The sequence below is a fragment of the Sarcophilus harrisii genome, chromosome 3 (genome assembly GCF_902635505.1).
Source record: "Sarcophilus harrisii chromosome 3, mSarHar1.11, whole genome shotgun sequence".
NCBI classification, from domain to species: Eukaryota; Metazoa; Chordata; class Mammalia; order Dasyuromorphia; family Dasyuridae; genus Sarcophilus; species Sarcophilus harrisii.
Genome location: NC_045428.1, coordinates 173,349,651 through 173,373,218, shown reverse-complemented (window position 1 = coordinate 173,373,218; position 23,568 = coordinate 173,349,651). Strand labels below are relative to the sequence as shown.

The 23,568-nt window shown below is 36.6% G+C and overlaps 1 protein-coding gene across 1 annotated transcript in view; it reads left to right on the top strand.

Moving 5' to 3' along the window:
* Window positions 1-13,415: 13,415 nt before the first annotated feature.
* The window catches only part of MRPS9 (mitochondrial ribosomal protein S9), a 78,420-nt gene continuing 68,267 nt past the window's right edge, over window positions 13,416-23,568 (top strand). Inside the window, exon 1 of the mRNA XM_003765687.3 lies at window positions 13,416-13,658. Coding sequence (XP_003765735.1) covers window positions 13,431-13,658 — 228 coding nt within the window. The 5' untranslated portion in view covers window positions 13,416-13,430. The remainder of the gene's footprint in view (window positions 13,659-23,568) is intronic.

Genomic DNA, 23,568 nt, shown 5'->3' with positions numbered 1-23,568 from the left:
TCACAAGTATAATTGATAATCACATTGCTTGTCTTTTCTATGGGTGAGAAAGATGCCAGAGAGAGAGAGAGAGAGAGTAAATTTAAATTCTGTAGAGGGCCAGGAGGTAATCCATCCCAAATCTTGAACCTTACAGTAACTTGGCTCACCAACATCTCTTTTCTATCGAAATAGCAGAAACATGCTTGGTAATATGATAAATTAGAAATCTAGACTGAAACAAAATGCAAATACTACTCAATGGATTAAAGGCAAATGTTTGAACTTAGGACAGGAAAACAGCCCACAATGGAGACTAAAAGCATTTGGGAGAAAGATACTTAAGACAATGATATAATAAACTTTATATAAAATATATATGATAATTATAATAAAATAATAATTTTATTATTATCCAGCTGAATAATAATAATTATTAAGTTATTTAAACTTAATAATTTAAGTTCTAAATTCTATCCCTCTGACCCTTTCTTTCCTCTTTATTCTCTGAGTTAGTAAGTAATCAGATATAGGTTATACAGGTGTAATCATGTAAAACATTTCCATATTAGTCATTCTGTATAAGAAGACTCAAATAAAAGAAAAAGAACAAAAGAAAGAAAATGGAAAAACAGCATGCTTTAAGTGGCATTCAAAAAATATCAGTTCCCTCCCCCACCCCCCAAGGTAGATGGTATGCTATATTAGTCCTTTGAGATTGTCTTGGATTATTAAATTGCTGAAAATAGCTAAGTCATTCATAGTTCTTCATTGTACAATATTGCTGTTACTATGTACTGGTTCCCCTCACTTCATCTGCATAAGTTCACGTTAAGTTTTTACAGGTTTTTCTAAAATCATCCTGTTTGTTATTTCTTATAGAATACTAACTATATCAAAAAGATATACCACAGTTTATTTAGCCATGCTCTTTTGATGGAAATCCCCTTGATGTCCAATTCTTAGTTATCACAAAAAGACCTGCTAGAATTATTTTTGTACACATGGGTCCTTTTTCTTTCTTTCTTCTTCCTTTTTCTTCTGTCTTTGGGATGTAGATCTAGTAGCAGTATTGCTCACTCAGCGATATATACAGATTTAGAGTCCTTTGAATAAAGTTCCAAATTGCTCTCCAGAATGGCTGGACCAGTTCACAGATCCACCAATAGTACATTACTGTCCCAGTTTTCCTACATCACCTTCAACAGCTATCATTTTCCTTTTTTGTCATGTTAGCCACTTTGAGAAGCATGCAATGGTACCCTAGAGTTGTTTTAATTTATATTTCTCCAATCAATAGTGATTAAGAGGATTTTTCCATATAACTAAAAATAGCTTTAATTTCTTCATCTGAAAATTACTTTTTTATAAAAATGTTATAGTTACAACTTTTGAGCATTTATTAATTGGAAAATGACTTGTATTTTTATAAATTTGATTCAGTTCTCTATATATTTGGGAAATGAGCCCTTTATCCAAATACTTTTTGAAAAAAAATCTAATCTAATCTAAGAAAAAACTATATCTGTAGATTTTACATATATGTATATATATATATATATATACATATATATATATATATACATACATACACAGAGAGAGATTGTTATATAGAAGCAGTTCAAGTAGGTCTTAGCTATTTTGGCTTTCTAAACTGAAATTGAAATGTAAACTTAGTCTCTTCAACTCTTGAATTGTTTATCTATAACTCTGGTATTCTAAAAAGAAAATACTTTCCCTCAAATAAGGTATAAAAGATAGAAGTTACAAAGAACATAATTACATGACTAATTAAATACTAAAGTTAGCAATCTGTATGTCTGGATATAATTTGGCATAAATATCTAAATAAAGCATTTTTTTTTTCTTTCTGGCTCATGCTGGGGTAGAGCTTGCTTGGCTTTTCTCACCAACCCTCACGTTCTCTTTGAGATATCTAGGAAAACAGCCTGAAGTAAAAGTGAGTATCTTCAGCCAGCTTGACCTTGGGGTGAGGGGATGGGGATAAGTACTTGACTAATAAGGAGTAACTGAAGGGACAGTATGGGACACGTAAGAAGTTTTTAGACATGTAGATAGAAAACACACCATGCAGAACTTGGGGGGGGGGGGGGTTGGGGAAGAGGAAACAAATTATGAAATCACATTTTCCCACTATGGTTTCTATTGTTGTTGATTTGTTTGTCCTTTCTTTCTCAAAGAGGACCATGAAATTAGGGAAGTGATGCCAAAATTTGCAAGTGAATCGAATTTAAATGAGAAAGGCTGTGCAAAGTCACCAGCTTTACTCTCTCCTCTAGAGTCATCTGGGTTCAGGGGCAAGCTATAGATCAGGACTTCTAATAGGTCTCAGTTTGATTGAAGCAACACCCTTTCTATAATTAAGACCAAGTAAAAATTAAGAATTAAGACCAAAGAATGGTCTTTTTTACCTAGTAAAAAAAGAAAAATTAATCTGGGTGGGAAAGATCCTCAGGGTTTCAGGACAAAACAACAATTGTTATTTACTTTTACTGAAACAATCTGAGACCTATTGTTGGCCAATCAATAAGAGCTACAGTGATCTGGATTTAAGGCATGATCCTTAAGATAGAAACCTGCTCCCCAAACCCCAAGATACCTTGAGAGGTTTCAGTATATATGTCCTCACCCCCCAAAAAATACATTTCTTTGGATAGATCATCTGCAGGAAAGCGTATGATACCCTCTGTGGACAGAAGGAAGGGAAAGAAAGGACCAGTTCCAGTTGGGTCCTCAGTGGGGCAGCCCTACTCACAATGATTGTTGTTTATTTTTGGAGACAAATATAAACCATGGTTGAGGGAGGGATTAGAGGAAAAACATAATAAGCCATGAGAGAGAGGGGTGAGGAAAGATACTAAGAGGTAATGCTGTGGCAGGTAGGACCAAAAGGGGTTCAGCAAAAATGGCATAGGCCATGAATAGATTTATAAGGGAAATTTAATCTCAGGAGTTTGTCATAACTTGGATTTCTTACTGGACATAGCAAATGTCCACAGAGGGTGGGATTGTAGGGCTGAATTGACCTCCATCAATGCCCTTCCCTCTGCTTGCCTCAAGCAGCGGGTAATTTTATCAGTAGTCTTTCTCAGCCAACCTCACCTCAGGACCTCACCAGCATGACAAAAAAATCAGAGGAGTTATAAAGATTTCTAGGGAGAAAAAAAAAAAAAAGCAGCTCTTTGATAGATGTTGATACTTTCCATGAGCTTTGAAAAGAGTATTTGTTTTCTTTGACCTAAAAAATAACTTTTTTCTTACTTGAGTTTTGTGAATGGTGTGTTTACAAAGGATTGTTATGACATTACCATAAAAAGTATCTTATGATGAAGTTCATAGATTATTTTGTGATTGCCCAAGATCAAAAACATGGTCAGAGTCTCAGTGCAAATTTGAACTCAGGTTTTACTGAATACAATGTATGTGAAAAGCTTTGTAAACCTTAAGACACCGTAAGAATTAAGCATTCAACTGAGAGTGGTCTGCTTCTCTGAATTTTCTTAACATTTTCTTTCTCCTTTATCATATTTTGCCTTATAGTTAGTTGAGTATGCTTTATCCTCACAATTACACCATAATCTTTTTTAAGAGTCCCTGTATCCATCATCTAAGTGTTCAGCCTCTCTCACCACCACCCTTCAATTTGCAGGATTGCAGCCAGTCTCTTTGTCATTAATATAATCAGAAGTAAGCGGCAGAAAATTACTTTCTTACCTCCAATCCCTGCATTGCTAGTCTCTAGGCTGGAGTGAGATTTTAGATCAGACTATTTTATTTATTATTTTTAAATTTTTTTATTTTCTAAAACATGCGTAGATGCTTCACTCTTACATTCACCCTTACAAGACCTTGTGTTCCAATTTATTTTTTCTCCCTCCTTTCCCCCCCTCTCCCCTAAATGGCAAATAATCCAATATATGTTAAACGTGCAATTTAGATCAGAGTTTAGATCAAACTTCTCTTTTTTGTGAGGGTTTCAGATTCTTATTATTGTTGAGTTCACAAATTTTTTATCCTATCAAAGAATCCTATCCTCTTCATAAGGAAGCAATGTTGCATGCCTATTTTCATGAAACACTGAATTGATCTAGTATAAAGCAATATGGACAATGTGGCTGGGGCAAGTGAGGGGAGATGGAGGTGGTAATGAAGATACAGTAAGTAGGGATGAGATATGCCTCTCAGTGAACTATATTCTTAGTTTGCCTAACCAAGACTATTTGGTTTATTCTTATTTCCATCATGGACATCTAGGTACATTTCTCAGATTTTCTTTTCTTTAACCATCCTATTTGGCTTACTCTCATCATTAAGGGAAATTCTTGATTTAAAAAAGAAATGTAGTAACTTATAAGATGCTCAAACTTTCCATTAAGATCTCTAATTTTAAAGTAGATTACTTAGCTGCATATTTTAATCCTTGCTTTTATCCTTTTCACCCTTTAAGGAGTGTCTCCTAATTCTATATTCTAGTATTTAATTTTTCCAGTAATTTCCAGAACTATATTCCAGTAATTTAAGTACTATTTACCTTATACATGCCATGTATGATTTTGTAGACTTCAATCATACTCCCTCTAGTGAAGAATTCTTCACTAAAGAGTGACCTAAGAGTTCTGATATCTTTAGTCCTATGAGTTGATTTATCTTTATCATTTAAGTTGCATTTCTCTGAACTTAAGTTGTTATACTATAAAGAAAAGTTCTTTGAGTCTATACCACAAGTATGTTTTATTTTATTACAAAGGCTACAAACTTAGCCCAACAACATCTATTCATAATTCAATAAAACATTTTCTATAAAATACTTAAAAATACCTTCAGGGAAACAAACATTCTGACATTACTTCTGCTATACTTATATACATGTTTAAAGTGAATTTTGCTACAAAACAAATGATGGATCTGCATTCATGTCTGCATGTAAATTTGTTTTATTTTTTATAACTATGACTGGAGTAATGATTCTTGAAACGTCTCTCACAACAGACTTGATTGACAGCTCTCTAAGTGCTTGGCTTTTATAGCAAACAAAATTGACAGCTCTTAGGTAAAGAGCACATGTAGCTGAGTGGCATTATTTTGTACTTATAGAATAAAGTAAAATGCAAAGGAAAATTTGTTCTAATTATTGCTTTTTAAAATTCAACTAATATATTGGGTAAATGTGTGGATTTTTATTTACTTGTGGGATTTGATAGGTATATTTTTATACTGGTGCAGATTAAGAATGATTATATCAGCATTATATCTCTGCTACAAAATATCTGAAATGCCTCAGTGAAATACAATATTACCTATCTCCCTATATAATATGTACATTGTTCATTAAACTATGTTTAATCTACACAACAAAGAACAAATTGACTACTAAATTTTCAGGTTATTCCACTAACTATAATTCAACTTAAACCAAGGAAGGCTTCTTTTTCTAAACTATTTGGCTACATTTTGTATACGAGTGCATAGTCTATGTGAATTGTTAATCTACATATGGATCTTCCATTATTGCTTTTATAATGAAAATGTAATAAAACTCCCACATACTGTCACATCTTCTTATCACCATGATGCCTTCTAATATAATTTTACAATCTCAAATAAACTGTTAACCCTAATCCCTTTCAGGGAATCCAGTGTCTAAATGACAATGATTACAGTGTTTTTCACATGAGGTACTCAACAAGTGTATCACCAATTGTTGCTGACTAAAATTCACATTATAGACCATGTCAGAGAGATGTTGGGCATTTTACATAAAGGATCACTGGCTGGATATTTACGTATTTTGTTAAGCAGTATAAGAGAAAAGTACAGATGCACAGAACTGTGCAGAGTTCATGGGCTCATCTACCAGGAAAACAACTCCTTTCTGAATTGTACTTATGTGCCTGAGGGTAGATAAAAGTAGGGAAGTAGGGAGGGAAAGGATAATCTGGACCAAAACTATAGGATTCAGCTGGAGTTGTAGAAGTCTGGGGAAGGTGTGAGGAGGGAGAAGAGGTTAGACTTCTTCTTTTTTTTATTTTTTATTTTTGCTGAAGCAATTGGGGTTAAGTGACTTGCTCAGGGTCACACAATCAGGAAGTGTTAAGTGTCTGAAACTAGATTTGAACTCAGACCCTCCTGACTTCAAGGTTGGTGTTCTATCCACTGCACCACCCAGCTGCCCTGAAGTATAAACTTCTAAAATGTTTATTATGCCTATTGATTCTCTGATCTTATCTTCTTTTCCAAACCAGCTCCTTCTGCACTGTTTTAGTTGAGTGGCCTCATCATTTGCCAAATATTCTCAGAGGAAAGGATTTGTCAAATGTCACTCCATTAGCAAAAGACAAAAAAAATTAGGTCATTTTTAATGGTATATCACAGTTGATGTGGATATTCTTGACTGAAAGACCTCTAAAATCTTAGATATCAAGCTGATGAGGATTTAAGCCAAGATGCTCTGACTCCAAATCTAGTGCTCTTTTAATTACATAGTACAACCTCTTTTGCCTTTCCTGATGAGTTGTGTGATTCCTAACATTATTTTAAATAGAAGAGCCTTAGGAGTTTAGAAAGTGAAGTGTAGCAAAATTTAGAGTTCTAGCTCAAATCCCAGGTCTATAATTTACTATCTAGGTAACCATGGTCAAATCAGTTTTCTCTTGGATATCTTTTTCCTCATTTGTAAAATAAGGGATGTTGAGCTAGGTGATTTCTAAAGTCCCTTCTGGCTTTAAATCTATAACCCCATGCAACTGCACTTACTATAACTTTATACAAGATTTCATTCAACAACTATTTTCTTTATATGCATAATAGATTGCTCATAAGAATATAAAAAATTATAAGATCCTCTATCTTTAAAATCTTAAAATCCCCAGGAGACAAAATATATGTATAATTCTGTCTCAATTAAATAACTGTCCTGATATAAAATGATGCAAATATTTAAGTGTTATGAGTCTTTCAAGAAGGAAAAGATCAATGGAGCTTTCAAAAAGCATTACAAAAGTAGAGATTTCAAAAAGCTGTCCTGGGAAGTAGAATTTGAAACAGTGCTGAAGGATGAATAGAGTTTGAACAAAGCAGAAATGGGGAAGGGTATTACAGGTAGAAGCATGAGTAAAAGCAGATTCATACAATGTAGCACTTGCAGGGACTTTAAAGGTCATCTCAGCTTAAATTTGAGAATAAGTATGGCCATTTGTGCTAAGATATAAGATGGAGAGGTGGAGGAATGGGATAGAATACTAAATAGCTTTTATATTGCTCAGCATGTACCAAATTGCGTCCTTGTTACATATTCTTTCTGTACGTGTGTGTGTGTGTATGTGTGTGTGTGTATGTCTACATTTCTCTCTTTCCTCCCATATCTTTCCTGAAGAAGGCATTAGAATGCTCCTTACTCTCACTGTCACTTCAATACTCTCCATTTGCTTTAAATAGCAATATTTCTTCCTTAAAGTATTCTCAATCAAAATTTCTACCCAATCCAAATTGTGAAGACTATAGTACACTGACCTCCAGGTTATTTTCCCTCCCTTCCCTCTTCTCAATGAGTTCAACACCTAGTATACCATCTTCCTTTATTCCCAACTCTTGCCTCAATACTTTTCATATCTCCTTCTTCCCTCCCCCTGAGGACTTCACCTCTTACTTTACTAAAAAAATTGAGACTATTCAAATTGAGTTCCTTCTTCTCCAATTCTTTTAACCTCAAACCTCCTTGACATTATCTCCCACTTCTTATTCCCTAGGTTTGTGACAAAAGAGTGGCCTCTCGCATTGCCAAGGCCAACCATCTCTATGAGCATTAAACCCATACAAACTTCTCCAATTTATGTACTCTTGATCATCTCCCCTCTCTTTCTAATCTTTAGCTTCTCCTCTCTCCTTTCTTCCTTGATTCCTTCCACCTCCAAATCCAGTATCTTTCCACAATACTTAAGAAAGCCTGAGAAATTTCAGAACAAAGAAAATTAAATTTATTAATAATAATAACAGCACTATGTGCCTGACACTATGTAATTTATTAAATTTTTTAAAAATTCCATATCCCTAGATTCTCTCCACTCCTTTTCCATATTCCTGCTCCTATGCCCCTATCCTCCTAACCCCCCACCAGTTTTCATGAGTTCTTCCAGACTTCCTGATGTAATTAAACCCAGAAAACCTGAGTTCAAATTATGGCTCTGCTATTTAAAACCTTTGTGACCCGGGTAATATTAATTAATCACATTAATTAACCTTTGTGAGCTTGTATTTTGTGAACTATTAAATAAGAACACTGGTATAAGGATCTTTCCAATACTAAATCCTATAATTTCCTATGCTGAAAGAATTAAGATACTGGCAATAATCAAGGCACAGGAGAGTTAGTGCTGCTCATGTGAACCATCAAGGGAGCTTTGATGGTGATTTGGGACCTTCGATAGCTTCCCTAGCCTCTTCTCACTCCCCCCAACCTACTGTTACTCTGCCCCCACTCACTTCAACAAAGTTGTTACAGCTCTCCATTGCTATTGAGTTGGATGGAACAAAACTTCAGTTGTTACCCTAGAGCCTTAGATACTGCTGAAATGGAGACTCAGGTTTCCAGGTTTCTAGATAACAGATGGCTCATCATTAGAATCCATCTTAGATTAGATACTCAGATCTGTCCAGATCTCAAATATGTACTGTTGTACATAGTACAAGTAAAAGCAATATTGTAACAATTATCAGTTGTGAAAGACAGCTGTCTAATCAAGGGCAGAGCAGTCTTTGGGTAAAGGCAATAACTTGTCTAAGTTCTCCCAAATTCCTCTTCAAACAACTTTAAAATAACATTTCAAATTTAAATCTGGAGCAGCAGAACTAACAAAAGGTTGAGATGAAACAACTTACCAGCCAAGAAAAATTTAGGAGGTTGGAAGAAAGGTCTGTCTTACAGGGGGAATACAGTTGGACTTGGAATCCAACAGCAGGCCTTGGAAGCAGTTCATTAGTGGTGGTAGCAACCTCTGGAACTCTCAACCCAAAGAAGGGAGGTCAGAAGATTATAAGGGACAATTTGCTGGAATTGGGTGTAGGATTCTGTCACATTGTCAATACGCAGTACTGGGTCACAATCCCAGAGCTAAGCGCTTGCAGGCACCCATACGGATGCAGGGATTCTGTTCATAATTCCAGGACAGAAAAGAGTATTATGGTCACTCCCAAACCAGGGTGCAGGTTAGGACTACATGCCAACTTGGAAGAAACAAAATCCTAAAGACCCCTTGAGCTAGCTCTGAAAATAGCAGCAAGAAAAGCCTGAAGCTTGGGATAGTATCCCCTCAACCCTAGGAGCAGAGTTCACTTTTTATATAAAGTTATGTCAAGAAATAAACTGGAAAAGTGAGTTAAAAAAGAAAAAAACAAGGGGCAGCTAGGTGGGGCAGTACATAGAGCACCAACTCTGAAGTCAGAAGGACCTGAGTTCATATGGGGTCTGAGATACTTAACACTTTTCTAGCTGTGTGACTCTGGACAAATCACTTAATCCCAATTGCCTCAGCCAAAAAAACCAAAAAATAAAAAACCCAACAAACCCTAGATCATAGAAAGTTATTATGATGACAGGGAAGATTAAGACAACTTAAAGGAACTCAAAACAATTATATGTGAAGCATCAAAGAAAAACATAAATTGGTCACAACCTCGCCCCTCCCCAAAAAAGGGAAAAAAATTCTTGGAAGAGTTCAAAAAGGATTTTAATAATCAAATAAGAGAGGTAGAGAAAAGATTGGGAAAAGAAATGGAAGTGATGCAAGAAAATCATGAAAGAGGAGTCCATCATGGTAGAGGAAGCACAGAGAAATGTTGAAGAATATAGCTCCTGAGAAAACAGAATGGGCCAAGTGGTGGAAGAATAACATTCACTGAAAAAAAATAACTCTCTGAAAAGCAGAATTCGTCCAAGATAATTCCAAAAGCCTCATGATAAAAAAAAATATATATATATTCTCTATCTTCAGAAAAAAAAAAAAAAAACAAATGGAACCTGAAGGTAAATTTTCACTTTATTTTTTTCCATGTTTTTTTTTTTTTGGAGGAGGGTCTGTATTTTCTCTCACATGACCAATATTAAAATGTTTTGCATAATTTCACATGTATAACCTAGATCAAATTGTTTATTATTTCAGGGAGGAGGATGGAGAAAGGAAGGGAGAGAATGTGAAATTTGAAATTAAAAAAATGTTAAATGTTTTTATATGCAATTGGGAAAAATTAAATATTACTTTAAAAAGGAAAAAAAAATCACAGGAAGTTTTTCTGCTAAATAAATAATTAAGTCAAATTTATTAGACTATGAGTCATTCCAATTGATAAATGATCAGAAGATATGGACAATTTTCTGAAGATGAAATCAAAACTATGGTCATATGAAGAAAATTCTCTAAATCATTCTCAATTAGAAAAATACAAATTAAAATAACTCTTGATGTACCATCTTATACCTACAATTGGCTAATATGACAGAAAAGGAAAATGATAAATGTCAAAGGGGATGTGGGAAAATTGGGACACTAATGAATTGGATCCAATACACAACAGTAAAAGCAATATTGTAACAATTATCAGTTGTGAAAGACAGCTGTCTAATCAAGGGCAGAGCAGTCTTTGGGTAAAGGCAATAACTTGTCTAAGTTCTCCCAAATTCCTCTTCAAACTGCTTCCAAGGCCTGCTGTTGGATTCCAAGTCCAACTGTATTCCCCCTATAAGACAGACCTTTCTTCCAACCTCCTAAATTTTTCTTGGCTGGTAAGTTGTTTCATCTCAACCTTTTGTTAGTTCTGCTGCTCCAGATTTAAATTTGAAATGTTATTTTAAAGTTGTTTAAAGAGGAATTTGGGAGAACTTAGACAAGTTATTGCCTTTACCCAAAGACTTGCCCTTGATTAGACGGCTGTCTTTCACAACTGATAATTGTTACAATATTGCTTTTACTGTTGTGTATTGGATCCAATTCATTAGTGTTGTTGGAGTTGTGTATTGATCCAACCATCTTTTTTTTTTTTTAAATAAAGCCTTTTATTTTTAAAACATATGCACAGATAACACTGATCCTTGCATAGCCTTGTGTTTCAGATTTTCTCCTCCTTCCCCCCCATCTCCTCCCCTAGATGGCAAGCAATTCAATATATGTTAAACATATTAAAATATATGTTAAATACAATATGTATAAACATATTTATAAAATTATCTTGCTGCACAAGAGAAGTCAGATCAAAAAAAGAAAGTAAATGAGTAAGAAAACAAAATGCAAGCAAACAACAACAAAAAGAATGAGAATGTTATGTTGTGATCCATATTCAGTTCCAACAGTCCTCTGTCTCGGTGCAGATGGCTCTCTTCATCGCAATATCATGGGAACTGGCATCAATCATCTCATTGTTGGAAAGAGTCACGCTCATCAGAATTGATCGTGGTATAATATTGATGCTGTGTACAATGCTGATCCAACCATTCTGAAAAACAATTTGGAACTATCTCCAAAGCAAACAAATTGTGCAAACTCTGATCCCGCAATAGCAACTATGGGCCAGTTTTTCAAAGAGATTTAAAAAGAAGAGCACCTATTTGAACAAAAATATTTATAGCAGTTCTTTTTTGTGATGGCAAAGAACTGGAAAATAAGGAGAAGCCCTTCAATTGAGGAGTAGCTGAACAAGTTGATTTTTATGATTGTAATGAAATACTATTGTATTACAAGAAATGTCTAACAATGGTTTCAGAAAGATTTGGAAAGACTTAAGTGAACAGAACTAGAAGAATATTATACATAGTAACAGCAATATGGTAACAATTATCAACTGTGAATGACTTGGCTATTCTCAGCAATACAATGATCTAAGACAATTCCAAAGGATTTATGATGCAAAATTCTATCTACCCCCAGAGAAGGAATTGATGAAGTTTGAAATGTAGATCAAAGCATATTTTTTTTCCTTTATTTTTCTTGGGTTGAGTTGTTGTTGGGGTTTTTTTTTGGGGGGGGGAAGGGGTTGTGTTCTTTTGTAACATGGTAAATATAGAGATGTTTTGCATGACTGCAAATGTATAGCCTATATCACATTGCTTGCCTTTTCAGGGATAGGGAGGAAGAAAATTTGGAACTCACAATTTTGAAAAATGAATATTAAAAATTATTTTTGCATGTAATTGGGAAAAAGTAAAATGTGAAAATAAAAATAAGACAATGATTCAAAACAAAGAACCGATGATGAAAGAGAACGAAGGAATTTTGAGTACAGACTGCAACATAAATTTTTTCACTTTATTTTTCTTGTCTCCTCCACCCCTCAATGACTATGGGAATGCTTTGCTTGACTTCACATGTGTAATTGATTTCATATTGTCTGTCTTAAATCCAAAGTCGAAAGGATCTTTTTTTTTTATCTTCACATCCCCCCAGGGACTATAAAAGTTTAATAAATATGCTCTGAATGTTGAAAGAAACAATAATTAAGATCCTATGGAGGAAATTACATTGGGAAATGGAGGCCCATAGAAGGATTTTAAATAACTCACATTGACTTAGTACTTTTAGTACTATTTTTCCAGGCACATTTCTCAACACTTAAAAAATATTATTTCATTTGATCCTCACAGCCTGAGAGAGTGGTGATGTTATCTCCATTTTACAATTAGGAAAACTGAGGCAAATAGAAATTATATTACTCGCCCACATTCACATAGCTAGTAAGTGTGAAACCAAATACAACTCAGGTGTTCTTGACTGTAAGCCCCATGTTCTATCCAATGCACCATTTAGCTAGGACGGTGATTGGATAAAAACATTTTTCCAAGATGATTTGATTTAGAAGCTCTAGGTAGGATGGATAGAAGTAAATTGGGAGTGTCTGAAACAAGCAGATAGAAATCAATGATTACACAAGTCTACCCAGTGTGCCTCCATCAACTTGTCTTTTTGCTTGTTTTTTCGATGCCTGCTACATGGTAGGGACTTGATAAATGCTTATTGAATAATCAGTGGTGGTAGTGGACAATGTTACCTCCTGGGATAGTTCAAATTAAGAGAATGGTAGAAGGTAGAAGATGGATTGGACGATCGATGCTTTTGGATTTAGATTAGATTAGATTTAGATTAGATCTCCATTAGATTTGTCTTTTGCCTTTCTTAGCCACGCCTGGAATATAGAGAAAAGTTATTAAGGACGAGAGGTCAGAAGCTCGCCCCCTTTGGGGGCCAAACCCTAGCAGAAAAACTTGGACGGCCAGGAGCGTATAGCACGGTGCTGCTAGTCGCTGACTGCACTCCAAAATTCAACCGACGTGCGGATCCACACTAGGAACCCCGCACATAACACCCCGCGCCCTCCCCTATTACCCAGCCAATCACTGACGGGCAGAAAAGAACAACCCTCCGCAGAGGATTTTCTAAGGAGCATGCGTGATGCGACGTCAACGAGCGCAAAAGAAGATACCGCCCCCTCGGCACCTGCGCAGTAGACCGACTCCTCCCCTTTCTTTTCTTCCCGCGGTAGACATGGCGGCTCCCTGGGCGCCTTTCACCGCTACGGTCACTAGCTTTCTTTTTACTCGCAGTAGGAGTGGCCTGGCTCGGAGCCTAGTCGCCTGGAAAGCAGCGGCAATTGAGCAGCGAACGGCATGTGGGACCCAGGTAATCACTGGAGAAGATTAGGAAAGGGAGAGTCACGGGGACATAGAACCAGGGGCGTGGGGAAACATGGACTCGGCTTCAGGCTCTTCCTCCTTCCTGCACGCCGCAGCGCGTGAGGCGGGGAAATGGCGCGCGAGGAGGGTGTTTGTTCCTCTTTCCTGGCTCCGCCCCTCCCCCGGATAACCCCGCCCCGACTTCCTTCGCCCCCTTGTGTTTGGTCCTCGTTCCTGGCTCCGCCCCTCCCCGGATAACCCCGCCCCGATTTCCTTCGCCCCCTTGTGTTTGGTCCTCGTTCCTGGCTCCGCCCCTCCCCGTCTAACCCCGCCCCGACTTCCTTCCCCCCCTTATGTTTGGTCCTCGATTCTGGCTCCGCCCCTCCCCGGATAACCCCGCCCCGACTTCCTTCCCCCCCTTGTGTTTGGTCCTCGTTCCTGGCTCCGCCCCTCCCCGGATAACCCCGCCCCGATTTCCTCCCCTCCCCCTCCCCCCCCTTGTGTTCTTAGTTGTCTGGAAGGAGGCGGGAAAGAAACGCATCACTAGACTAGTGAGTGCTGCCCAGGTTTTCAATGTTGTTGATGTTCAATTGTCTGGGTTCGCTGTGAGTTGAAGCCTTTTAGATAGAGACACATGCCGCATGGAGGCAAAAGCTTCTGGTGATTTTTTTCTTATTTTTCATATTTTCATTTTTATTGTATTGTCATATCTTATAATAACATTATCCACTTCCACCACCGGTCTTTCACTAAGCATTTATCAAGCCCCTACCATATATCAGGCATAGCAAAAACAAACAATATGTCATATTATTATTTATTACATTTTCCTGTTTCCAATTTACAAAGCATTTATTTTCTCTCCCTCCCGTCTGTCCCTCTGAGGGAAAAAAACCCAAAACTTTTTTTTTAATGCAGGTAGACCAGAAAAAAGAATGAAAATTACTAAAGTTGGAAGGCCTGAATGTAAGCAGGCACACTGATCCACTACTAGTGGAACTGTGAATTATTCCAAACGTGATTCATCTGTGAGGGGAGTAAGAGAAACAACTCTTGTCTCCACCACTAACTGCTATGTGACCTTGGCCATTATCACTAGGAAGGATGTAAAATGGGCCAGAACCAAGCTTGGGGATGGGAAAAGGATATGCCACTGCTATACTTTAAAACCCTATACTTCAACTTTTCTTGAATATGTCCCTTTTTTTTCTTGTGACATTGCCACCATTCTGGTACAGGCCCTCTTCATCTTAAGCCTGAGCTACCCTAGTAGCTTACAAGCCCTTGGCAGGGCTTGTTTCTTAGACTTGTGAATCCCTGGACTCAATCCTGATTAAGGCTCCTAGCTTATGTATGCTCTCTTAAAGATGCAAATCTTAAAGGTGTGAACTCTAATAAGTACTAAGTTCATTAGTGAACTAGAGAACTGTTAAGTACCATGCTAAGGATGGAATAGAGACAAACCATTCCATCCTCTACCCTGCTGTTAAATTGACCTTCTTAAAGAGCAGTTCTGACCATTCTCAACTCCTCCTCAACCCCTCCCCCCCCCATTCAGTCAACTCAGTTGCCTCCCTCTTGTCCACAAGATCCAGTGTAAAAAAACTTTCATTTAGCTTTTAAAGCCCTCCATAGCCTTCCTTCTTCCTATTTTTTCAGATCTAACCTTCCTGTCCTCCATGATCCAGTGACACAGGCATTCTATTTGTTTCTAGAACACAACATTGCTTGTTCCCCATTCCTGGAAATCTCTCCTACCTTGTGTATACTTTCTGATTTTCCTATCTTCCTCAGATTTCAGCTAAAGTTCCATCTCCAGCAAGAATCTTTTCCCAGTCCTTATAATCTTAGTGCCTTTCCTCTGAGACTATCCTTTTTTATTATTATTATTATTATAATAATAACTTTTTATTGACACTACTCATGCCAGGGTAATTTTTTTACATTATCCCTTGCACTCACTTCTGTTCCGATTTTTCCCTCCCACCCTCCACCCCCTCCCCTAGATGGCAAGCAGTCCTATATATGTTGAATATGTCGTAGTATATCCTAGATACAATGTATGTGTGCAGAACTAAATAGTTTTTTTGTTGCACAGGGAGAATTGGATTCAGAAGGTAAAAATAACCCGGGAAGAAAAACAAAAATGCAAACAGTTTACATTCATTTCCCAGTGTTTTTTCTTTGGGTGTAGCTGCTTCTGTCCATCATTGATCAATTGAAACTGAATTAGGTCTCTTTGTGAAAGAAATCTACTTCCATCAGATTACATCTTCATACAGTATCATTGTTGACGTATATAATGACTCTGAGATATCCTTAATGTATTGTGTGTATGTGTGTGTGTATTGTTCAAACATATTGGTATGTTGTCTCCTGTGTTAGAATATGAGTACCTTAAGAACAAGACTGGTGTGCTGTTTTTTTATTCCTTCTTTTTTTGTATCCCCACTGCTTAGTACAGTGGCTGACACATAATATATATCAGCCTATTAGGGTGAGAAGAGCTGAGAAGAGAGGAGCAGAGGAAAGAGAAAAGAAAGGGGTGGGAAATAGAGCCATTTTACTACCAGCTCATAACAATGTGCTTTACTATCAGTCAATGAACAGACATTTATAAGTACTGAGGATACAAAGAAAAAAGCAAAAATATTCCCAGTCCTCAAGGAATTGTAAATTTAGTTCTAGTTTTTCTTTGGAATGTAAGCTGCTCTTGGAGGACATGGATTATTTATTTTTTGAGAATTTGTGTCCCCATAGTCTATTGTCTGCTGATAAGGTGATTGTCTCATTCCTCTCCTTCGTTTTAGATGTTTGAAACTGCATGTCCCATAAGTTTTTCAAGCTCATGTCCAAAATAGTTTTATCTCTTCTTCCTCTCCTCCCTGCCAACTCCATTTTGTCCATCTCCTTGAAACTTATTTATTTCTGTCAAAGTCACTCTACAACATCTCCTGTATCTCTTCACTTTGCTTGTCATGTTGCCACTAAGTCACTTATATCATCTTTCTAGACTATTAGTAATTTCCCAATTGGTCTTTCTACTTCTATCATTTTTTCTATTATTCTATTTATATTATTCTATCATTTTTTCATCTGCTGACATGATTTTCCAAATGTTTAGGTTTAAACATATTACTCTTAAATATAAACTCCAGTGATTGTCTTTAGCATCAAATATAAATTCCCTTCTTTGTCTTTTAAAGCTTTTTACATCCCAACTTCAACCTACCTTTGTAACATTGTTGGGATGAATCTGACGCTGCCTTGGAGAGTGGGCTTGTTTCTTAGACTTGTGAATCCCTGGACTCAATCCTGGTTAAGGCTCCTAGCTTATATATGCTCTCTTAAAGGTGTGAACTCTAATAAGTACTAAGTTCATTAGTGAACTAGAGAACTGTTAAGTACCATGCTAAATTAGACAATTATTGTCTCTATCAATTCCAATGACTTAGCTTGTAAGAATTCTAATACCCAACTGCTAGTGCCCTTTTTCACAAAATTCTCTATTTTGTACATGTGCAGGTTGTTCTCACATTACAATGTGAGCTTACTGAGGGCAGGAACTTTTTGTTTTTTTTTCCTAGCACCAAGCACAGTTTGATACATAGGTCTCTGTTAATGTTTGTTGATTGGTTAAATGGATGAACAAGTTGTGACAAAAGAAGGTAATGGGTTATTATTGTGTGATGACCGCATTAGCACCCTGCATACTTTAGAATCAGCCGGAATCAGGATCAGCAAAAGTCCTTTTTATTCTTTTTGGACATGAGAGGAATGGCAACACGAAGTAAGAGAGATGGAGACAGGAATCCAGCCAGGAGTCACTCTGACTTTCTTACTCCACCCTTTTATCCCTCCTCCTTTCTCTATATCCCAACAGATTGAGCCCGCATAGAATGGTGGGATGGGCCATTTTCCAAGCAAATGCTAATAGAGTATTGTCCAATTGGTAATTAGCCTTAAGTGCTCAGTTATCCAAGTGTGTCTGCTCAGAGATTTAGCCCTTTACATTATTGTATATGAAAAATTCTAAGAAACTTAGGAAGTTTTGTATAAATAACAACAGTAGCATATATGTAGTGCTGTTTTCACAGTAACACTTTAAAGTAGTGCTATTATTATGATGCCCATTTTTCAGATTAGAAAACTGAGGCTGATAGTTTAAATAATATACTTGTTATTATACAACTAGTAAATATTTGAGACTGGATCTGAGCTTAAGATTCCCTGATTCCCAAGTATAGTAAACTACTTATGTAAGCAGGATAATAAGCACAATGATCACAATAGTGAAAAAAATATATATTAAAAGCTATCATCTTCAATTTCTGGATTCCATTAGTGGTAGATTGTAGGTGGTATCCTTTTAACTCAACTATGTTGTCATAAGAAGAAATTCTATGGGGAAAGTGGGTACTGGAAAGTGGTTTTGAGTTTTAAAAAACATCAATAACAATTTTTATAAAAATGAACAGATTTCAAAACAGATGAGTGAAACAAATTACTTTTACAGTGAAAATAAGGACTATTTTTTTCACCTTGGAAGAAACAGATATAATCTACTTGTGAATACTTTGTATTGGGCAAGCTAGAATTGAATTCAATCTCTTCTACATTGCTTTATCATGAAGATTCCTAATCCACTATCAATAATGGCAGATTTACTGTGTGATGTCATTTAATGTACTAAAAAGCTGACTCTTAAGGCATGTAACAACTATGTTGCCACTCCTTTTTTTTTCCCTTTTTGGAAGAGCTGTTTGACAGCTGGGTACATAACTGAAACCATGATCCAAATACATTTCCTCTCTGAAATTATGACTGCTTTTAGAACTGACTTGGCAGCTTCTGAACTTTTTAGAAGAGAAACTGCGTGTTTTTGTTGTGATAACATAATTTGTATTTGAAGAGACACTGGGCTATCTAGTGCCAATCTTTGATATATATGGGTTTATAATTCCCAATTTTATTTGACGACATTACTCTTCATTTCCTTTGTCTTCACACATAAAAAGTGTCAGTACTAGTCTTCCTCACGTTAGTCAACAAGCATTTACTGGCAGCTTTGTTCCAGGTATTTTTAAATTAATGCAGTTCCTCTAGAAGATATGCTTTATGTAGTTATCTTTTAGGCATATGTCTTATCTTTTTTTATTAGATTTTAAGTTTTGCAGGGGCATGGACTATATGTTAGACCTTTCTATTTTCAGTGTCTAAAAGAGTGTTATATACATAGGAACATAAATTTAGAGCTGAAAGTAACCTTCAGGGTCTTCTTGGCCACTAAATCATCCTTGCTGGCTGCATATTGACATAGAAAACCACATTAACATTATCTATTCATTTAAAGTTTTGGGCAAGGCAATAGGGGTTAAATGACTTGTCCAGGGTCACACAGCTAGTAAGTGTTAAGTTCCTGAGGCTGAATTTGAACTCAAGGCCTCCTGACTCCAAGACTGGTGCTTTATCCACTGTACCATCTAGCTGACCCCCTCATTACATTTTTAATTTGGTTCTGGTTGCATTTGGGAATCCTGGTCCTCTGGTCCAGATCTAGTATTCTTTTTCCTGTGCCTTATTCAGTCATTTTCAATTGTAACCAACACTTCATGATCCATTTGGTATTTTCTTAGCAAAGATCAAGTGTGATAGATTAGAGCAGGGATTCTTTACTTTTTTGGGTGTCATGAACCTGTTCAACAATCTGGTGAAGCCTGTGGACTCCTTCTCAGAATCATGTTTTAAATGCATAAAAAACATAGGGTTACAAAGGAAATCATATTGAAATAGTTATCAAAATTTAAAAAGAAGCAAGTTTACAGACCCCAGATTAAAAACTCCTTTTGATAGAGAAAAGATAAGTAATACTAGGATATAGCCTTGAGGATCATCCAATATTAGTGGAAGATCCAGCAAACTGAGATGTAATCAAACATAGAGGGAAAAGTAAGGGTATTGTCATAAAAACCTAAAAAGAAGAAAGTACTGTAAGAATAAGGAAGCCCTATAATGAGGGCAAAAAGAATGAGATTGAAAACCTGCATTAGCCAGTCCATTAGACTAGGCAAACATTGCTAACTTTGGAGAGAGTAGTTTTAGTTTAATTCAGTTAGAAGCCAGATTTGAAGGGTTTTGAAGCAAGTGAGAAGATAGAAAGTAGAAGCATCTGCTATAGGTGACTTTAAGTAGTATTGCAGAGAGATCATTCAAGTGAAGGGTCTTTAAGGATAAGGAAGACACAGTGTTTGTAGGCCATATAGGAAGAGATTTTTAAGGAGAGCATAGGAGCAATCTGCTGGAAATGGAATCAAGGGATTTGTTTGCTTTGGCAAGGAAGACCACTTCTTATGTGAGAAAGAGTATAGTAGGAAAAGATGTCTGAGTGATGTGAGAAGACAAGGGAAGAATTGGGGATTTTCAGTAAATGGCTTCAAATTTTTCTTTTTAAGTATGAATCAAGGTCCTTAGCTGAGGACCAGATTAGTAGGAGAGAGTATGCCAAAGGAGTCTTAAGGAAGCATGAAAAAGTTTGGAATAGCTACTGTGATGAGTAAAATGGCAAAAAGCAAATAAGCATTTATTAAGTGCATACTAGGTGCCAAGCACTGCTAAGGAAGGAAAGAAGGAAAAATAGTAAAAACAAAACAAAGAAATTAAAAAAAAAAAAAAAGTCCCTGCTCTTGCAGTTTTATGGAGACAATATACATAAATAGAATATATATGTGAGTGTGTATGTATGTGTGTATGTATATATATATATATATATATATATATATATACATACACACATACAAATACACATATACATATATTTTATGTGTATTTATGTATAGTGAATTGAATATAGTCTCTGAAGCAGAGCTGTAAAATTAAGGCATTTTGTAAGATGTGGGACTTTTGCTATAACTTAAAGGAACCAGAGAAATTTAGAGGCAGAGTTGAGGTAACTAGTAGCTACTGAAAATACTCTAAGTTGGGAGATGATGGAATGTTTTGTTTAAGGAAAATCAAGGAGGCCAGTGTGATGGGATCTCATGTGGGGGAGTATAAGATATAAACAAACTGGAAAGGTAGAAAAAGGCCAGGTTATGAAAGGCTTTGAAAGACAAACAGGATTTTTATAATTGATCCTTTAAGCAATAGGAAGCTCCTGAAGTTGATTGAATTGAGGACTAACATCAGATCAGTTTGACAGCAGAGTTGAGATTGGATTGGAGTGGGGGAGACTTGAGGTAGACAGACCCACCATTGCATATTCCATGTACCAATGGTGAGTGGAATCATCAACTATGCACCTTTTTTAGTGTTTCAACCACAGGGTAGAATTCCTGCTTGCCGCAGTAATCAACCCAGGGTTGGGTAAGCAGACAATTTTTAGAGTACCTTTTCTTACCCCTTTCTCACACTCAGAGGTGAGCAGTGTGGCTCTTAAAAAGGCTGCTCAGACACCTAATGGGCTGCTAAATTTTACTGATGCTTCCAGTGAGAAGATGACCCTGAGGCCTGGGCTGCCTGTGTACAGGGTTGACTACAATTCTCAGTGTATCTGAACCTGCTACTTTGTCACTGGCCCATTGCCACAGAATTTTAAGGTAGGTAGAAATTGTAAAATAGTATGGTGATGTCTTTTGATTCATGTGTAAATTGGATTTAAGTGAGGCAGAAGTCCAAGAAGTTATCAGCCTCACTGTCTCTTCCAGAGTCATCACTGTCTAGTGGTAGGACAGAGTTAAGACTATTGGAAATGGCTTGAGATGCAGTCTTTTATTGGCGTCTTCATGTCTAACCAGGCACTGAACTCTCTTCAGCTTCACCTGCTTTATCTGCCTTCTTAGCTGTCGGAACAAGTTTTTCTCATCCGCCCATTTTACCAGAGGATGTCTTCACATGCTTGGTGTAGACATCCTTTCCATCCCTCCAATTCACTCTAAGGTTTGAGATTCCTTTGTTATCCCTCACCTGGTTTAGCCTGTTGGCAGAAACAGTTTACTAGGATGTGGTCCCTGTGCATATTACAGTTTCTTGGAGCCACTGGTGAGAGTTGGAGTTCCACCAAAGGTGGAAAACAGTCCAGAAAGAGCTTGCCAGGCCTGGCCTAGTTTTTCATGAATATACCTTGCATCCCACTCTGTGGTCAAAACACTAAAAAATGTACAAAAACTTTTGCAAAGTTGGTTCTGCTCAACATCAATACATGGAATGTACACACACTTATTAACAATATAAAATCCACTGAAAAAGGAACAGCTCTTGTTGTGAGAGAACTCAAGAGTTATAAATAACAGCCCTGAGTGAAACAAGGTTGGCAAATAAAAGTCAGTTTACTGAAGTTGGAGCTGGATATACATTTTTCTGGCCTGACAATAGTAAAGGGGAGCACCGTTAAACTAGTGTAAGTTTGTAATCAAAACTAATCTAGTAAACAAGTTTGTATGCCTTCCAAAAGGAATGAAGGACAGGCTCACGGTAATGTGATTGCCATTTGCAGGAAAATGCCATGCCACCATAATCAGTGCCTGTGTTCCACTGTGATGAACCCTGATGAAGTCAAAGAACAATGGTCAAGTAAAATCATACCTACATCTGTATGAATATGTAGGTTCATGTTCATCTTAAGTTCAAATTCATCTTCTGATGCTTAATGTGTGACCTTGGGGTTTAAGCAAATTGTCGAAATCTCTTAGGACCTCAATTTCCTTACAGGGGTAAGTGGGGTTGGGCTACAGAGTTTGAATTGGTTTTGAATGCCAAACAAAGGATTTTGCATTTAATCTTGGATGTGATTGGGAGCCACTGGAGTTCATTGAAAGGGAGTAGGAGGGAGTTGCCTTGGTAGAATTTGCCTTGGGGTGCTAAAAGGAGGCTGAACTGATACAGTAGACTGTTGAAGTAGGAAATGAGAGCCTCTACAGGATAATAGAAGTATATAGAAGAGTGTGTTTTCAAGAGATGTTGACAACTGTTTGGAAGTGGGGAGGGGCTGAGAATGTTGTGAGATAAAGTGAGGAGTCAAGAATGACACTTAGGTTGTAAGCTTGTGGGACTGGGAAAATGGTGTTGATCTCAACCTGAATTCAACGGTATTAGGAAAGTTTGAAAGAGGAGAGAGTTTGGGGAGAAAGATAAAGAGTTCTGTTTGGGGCATGTTAGGCTTAAGATGTCCATATATCCAATTTGAGAGCATTGATTGGCAATTTCAGCTAGGAGAATGGATGTCAGCCACAGAATTAGGGCTAGACAGAATCATATTGATGCCTTGGGAGCTGATGAGATCACTAAAAAGCTAATATAAGCTATTCCTATCTTCCATGAGGGTCCCTTCCCCAAGTTTCTGGTATAGACTTTTTTGATGCGCATTTCTCTGACTTGGAACAATTTTTCATATGATTCTTAATAATTTGTCATTCTTTTGAGAATGATTTATGACCACTTTATCCATTGAGTAATGTGGTCTTTTTAGGACTTTTTGTTAAATAGGAAGATTTTTCCTACTATGTTATGATAATGAATTTATTAGACAGAGGCTAGATTTTTTCCTTTTTTCTTTTCTTTTAAATTTTTTTTTATTTAAACTAAATACAAAATAAGAAAAAACGAAATAGAAAAGAAAGAAGAAAATAAAAAATAAAACAAAGCACTGCCATGTGCTCAGTAGAACAGCAAGAGGATTCAAAATATGTAACAGCAAATTTCCATTTCAAGAAAACATATATAGTAATAGAAAAGATTATATTAATTACTGGCCACCTTTTTTTTTTTTTTTTTTTTTTTTTTGCTTCCTTGTAGGTTAGAAACAGGTCTCTCACCTCTGTTTCCCCAAGCAGACTACGGTTAATCATGGAGATATATATATATATATATATATATATATATATATATATATATATATTCACACCCACCCACATACCTATATC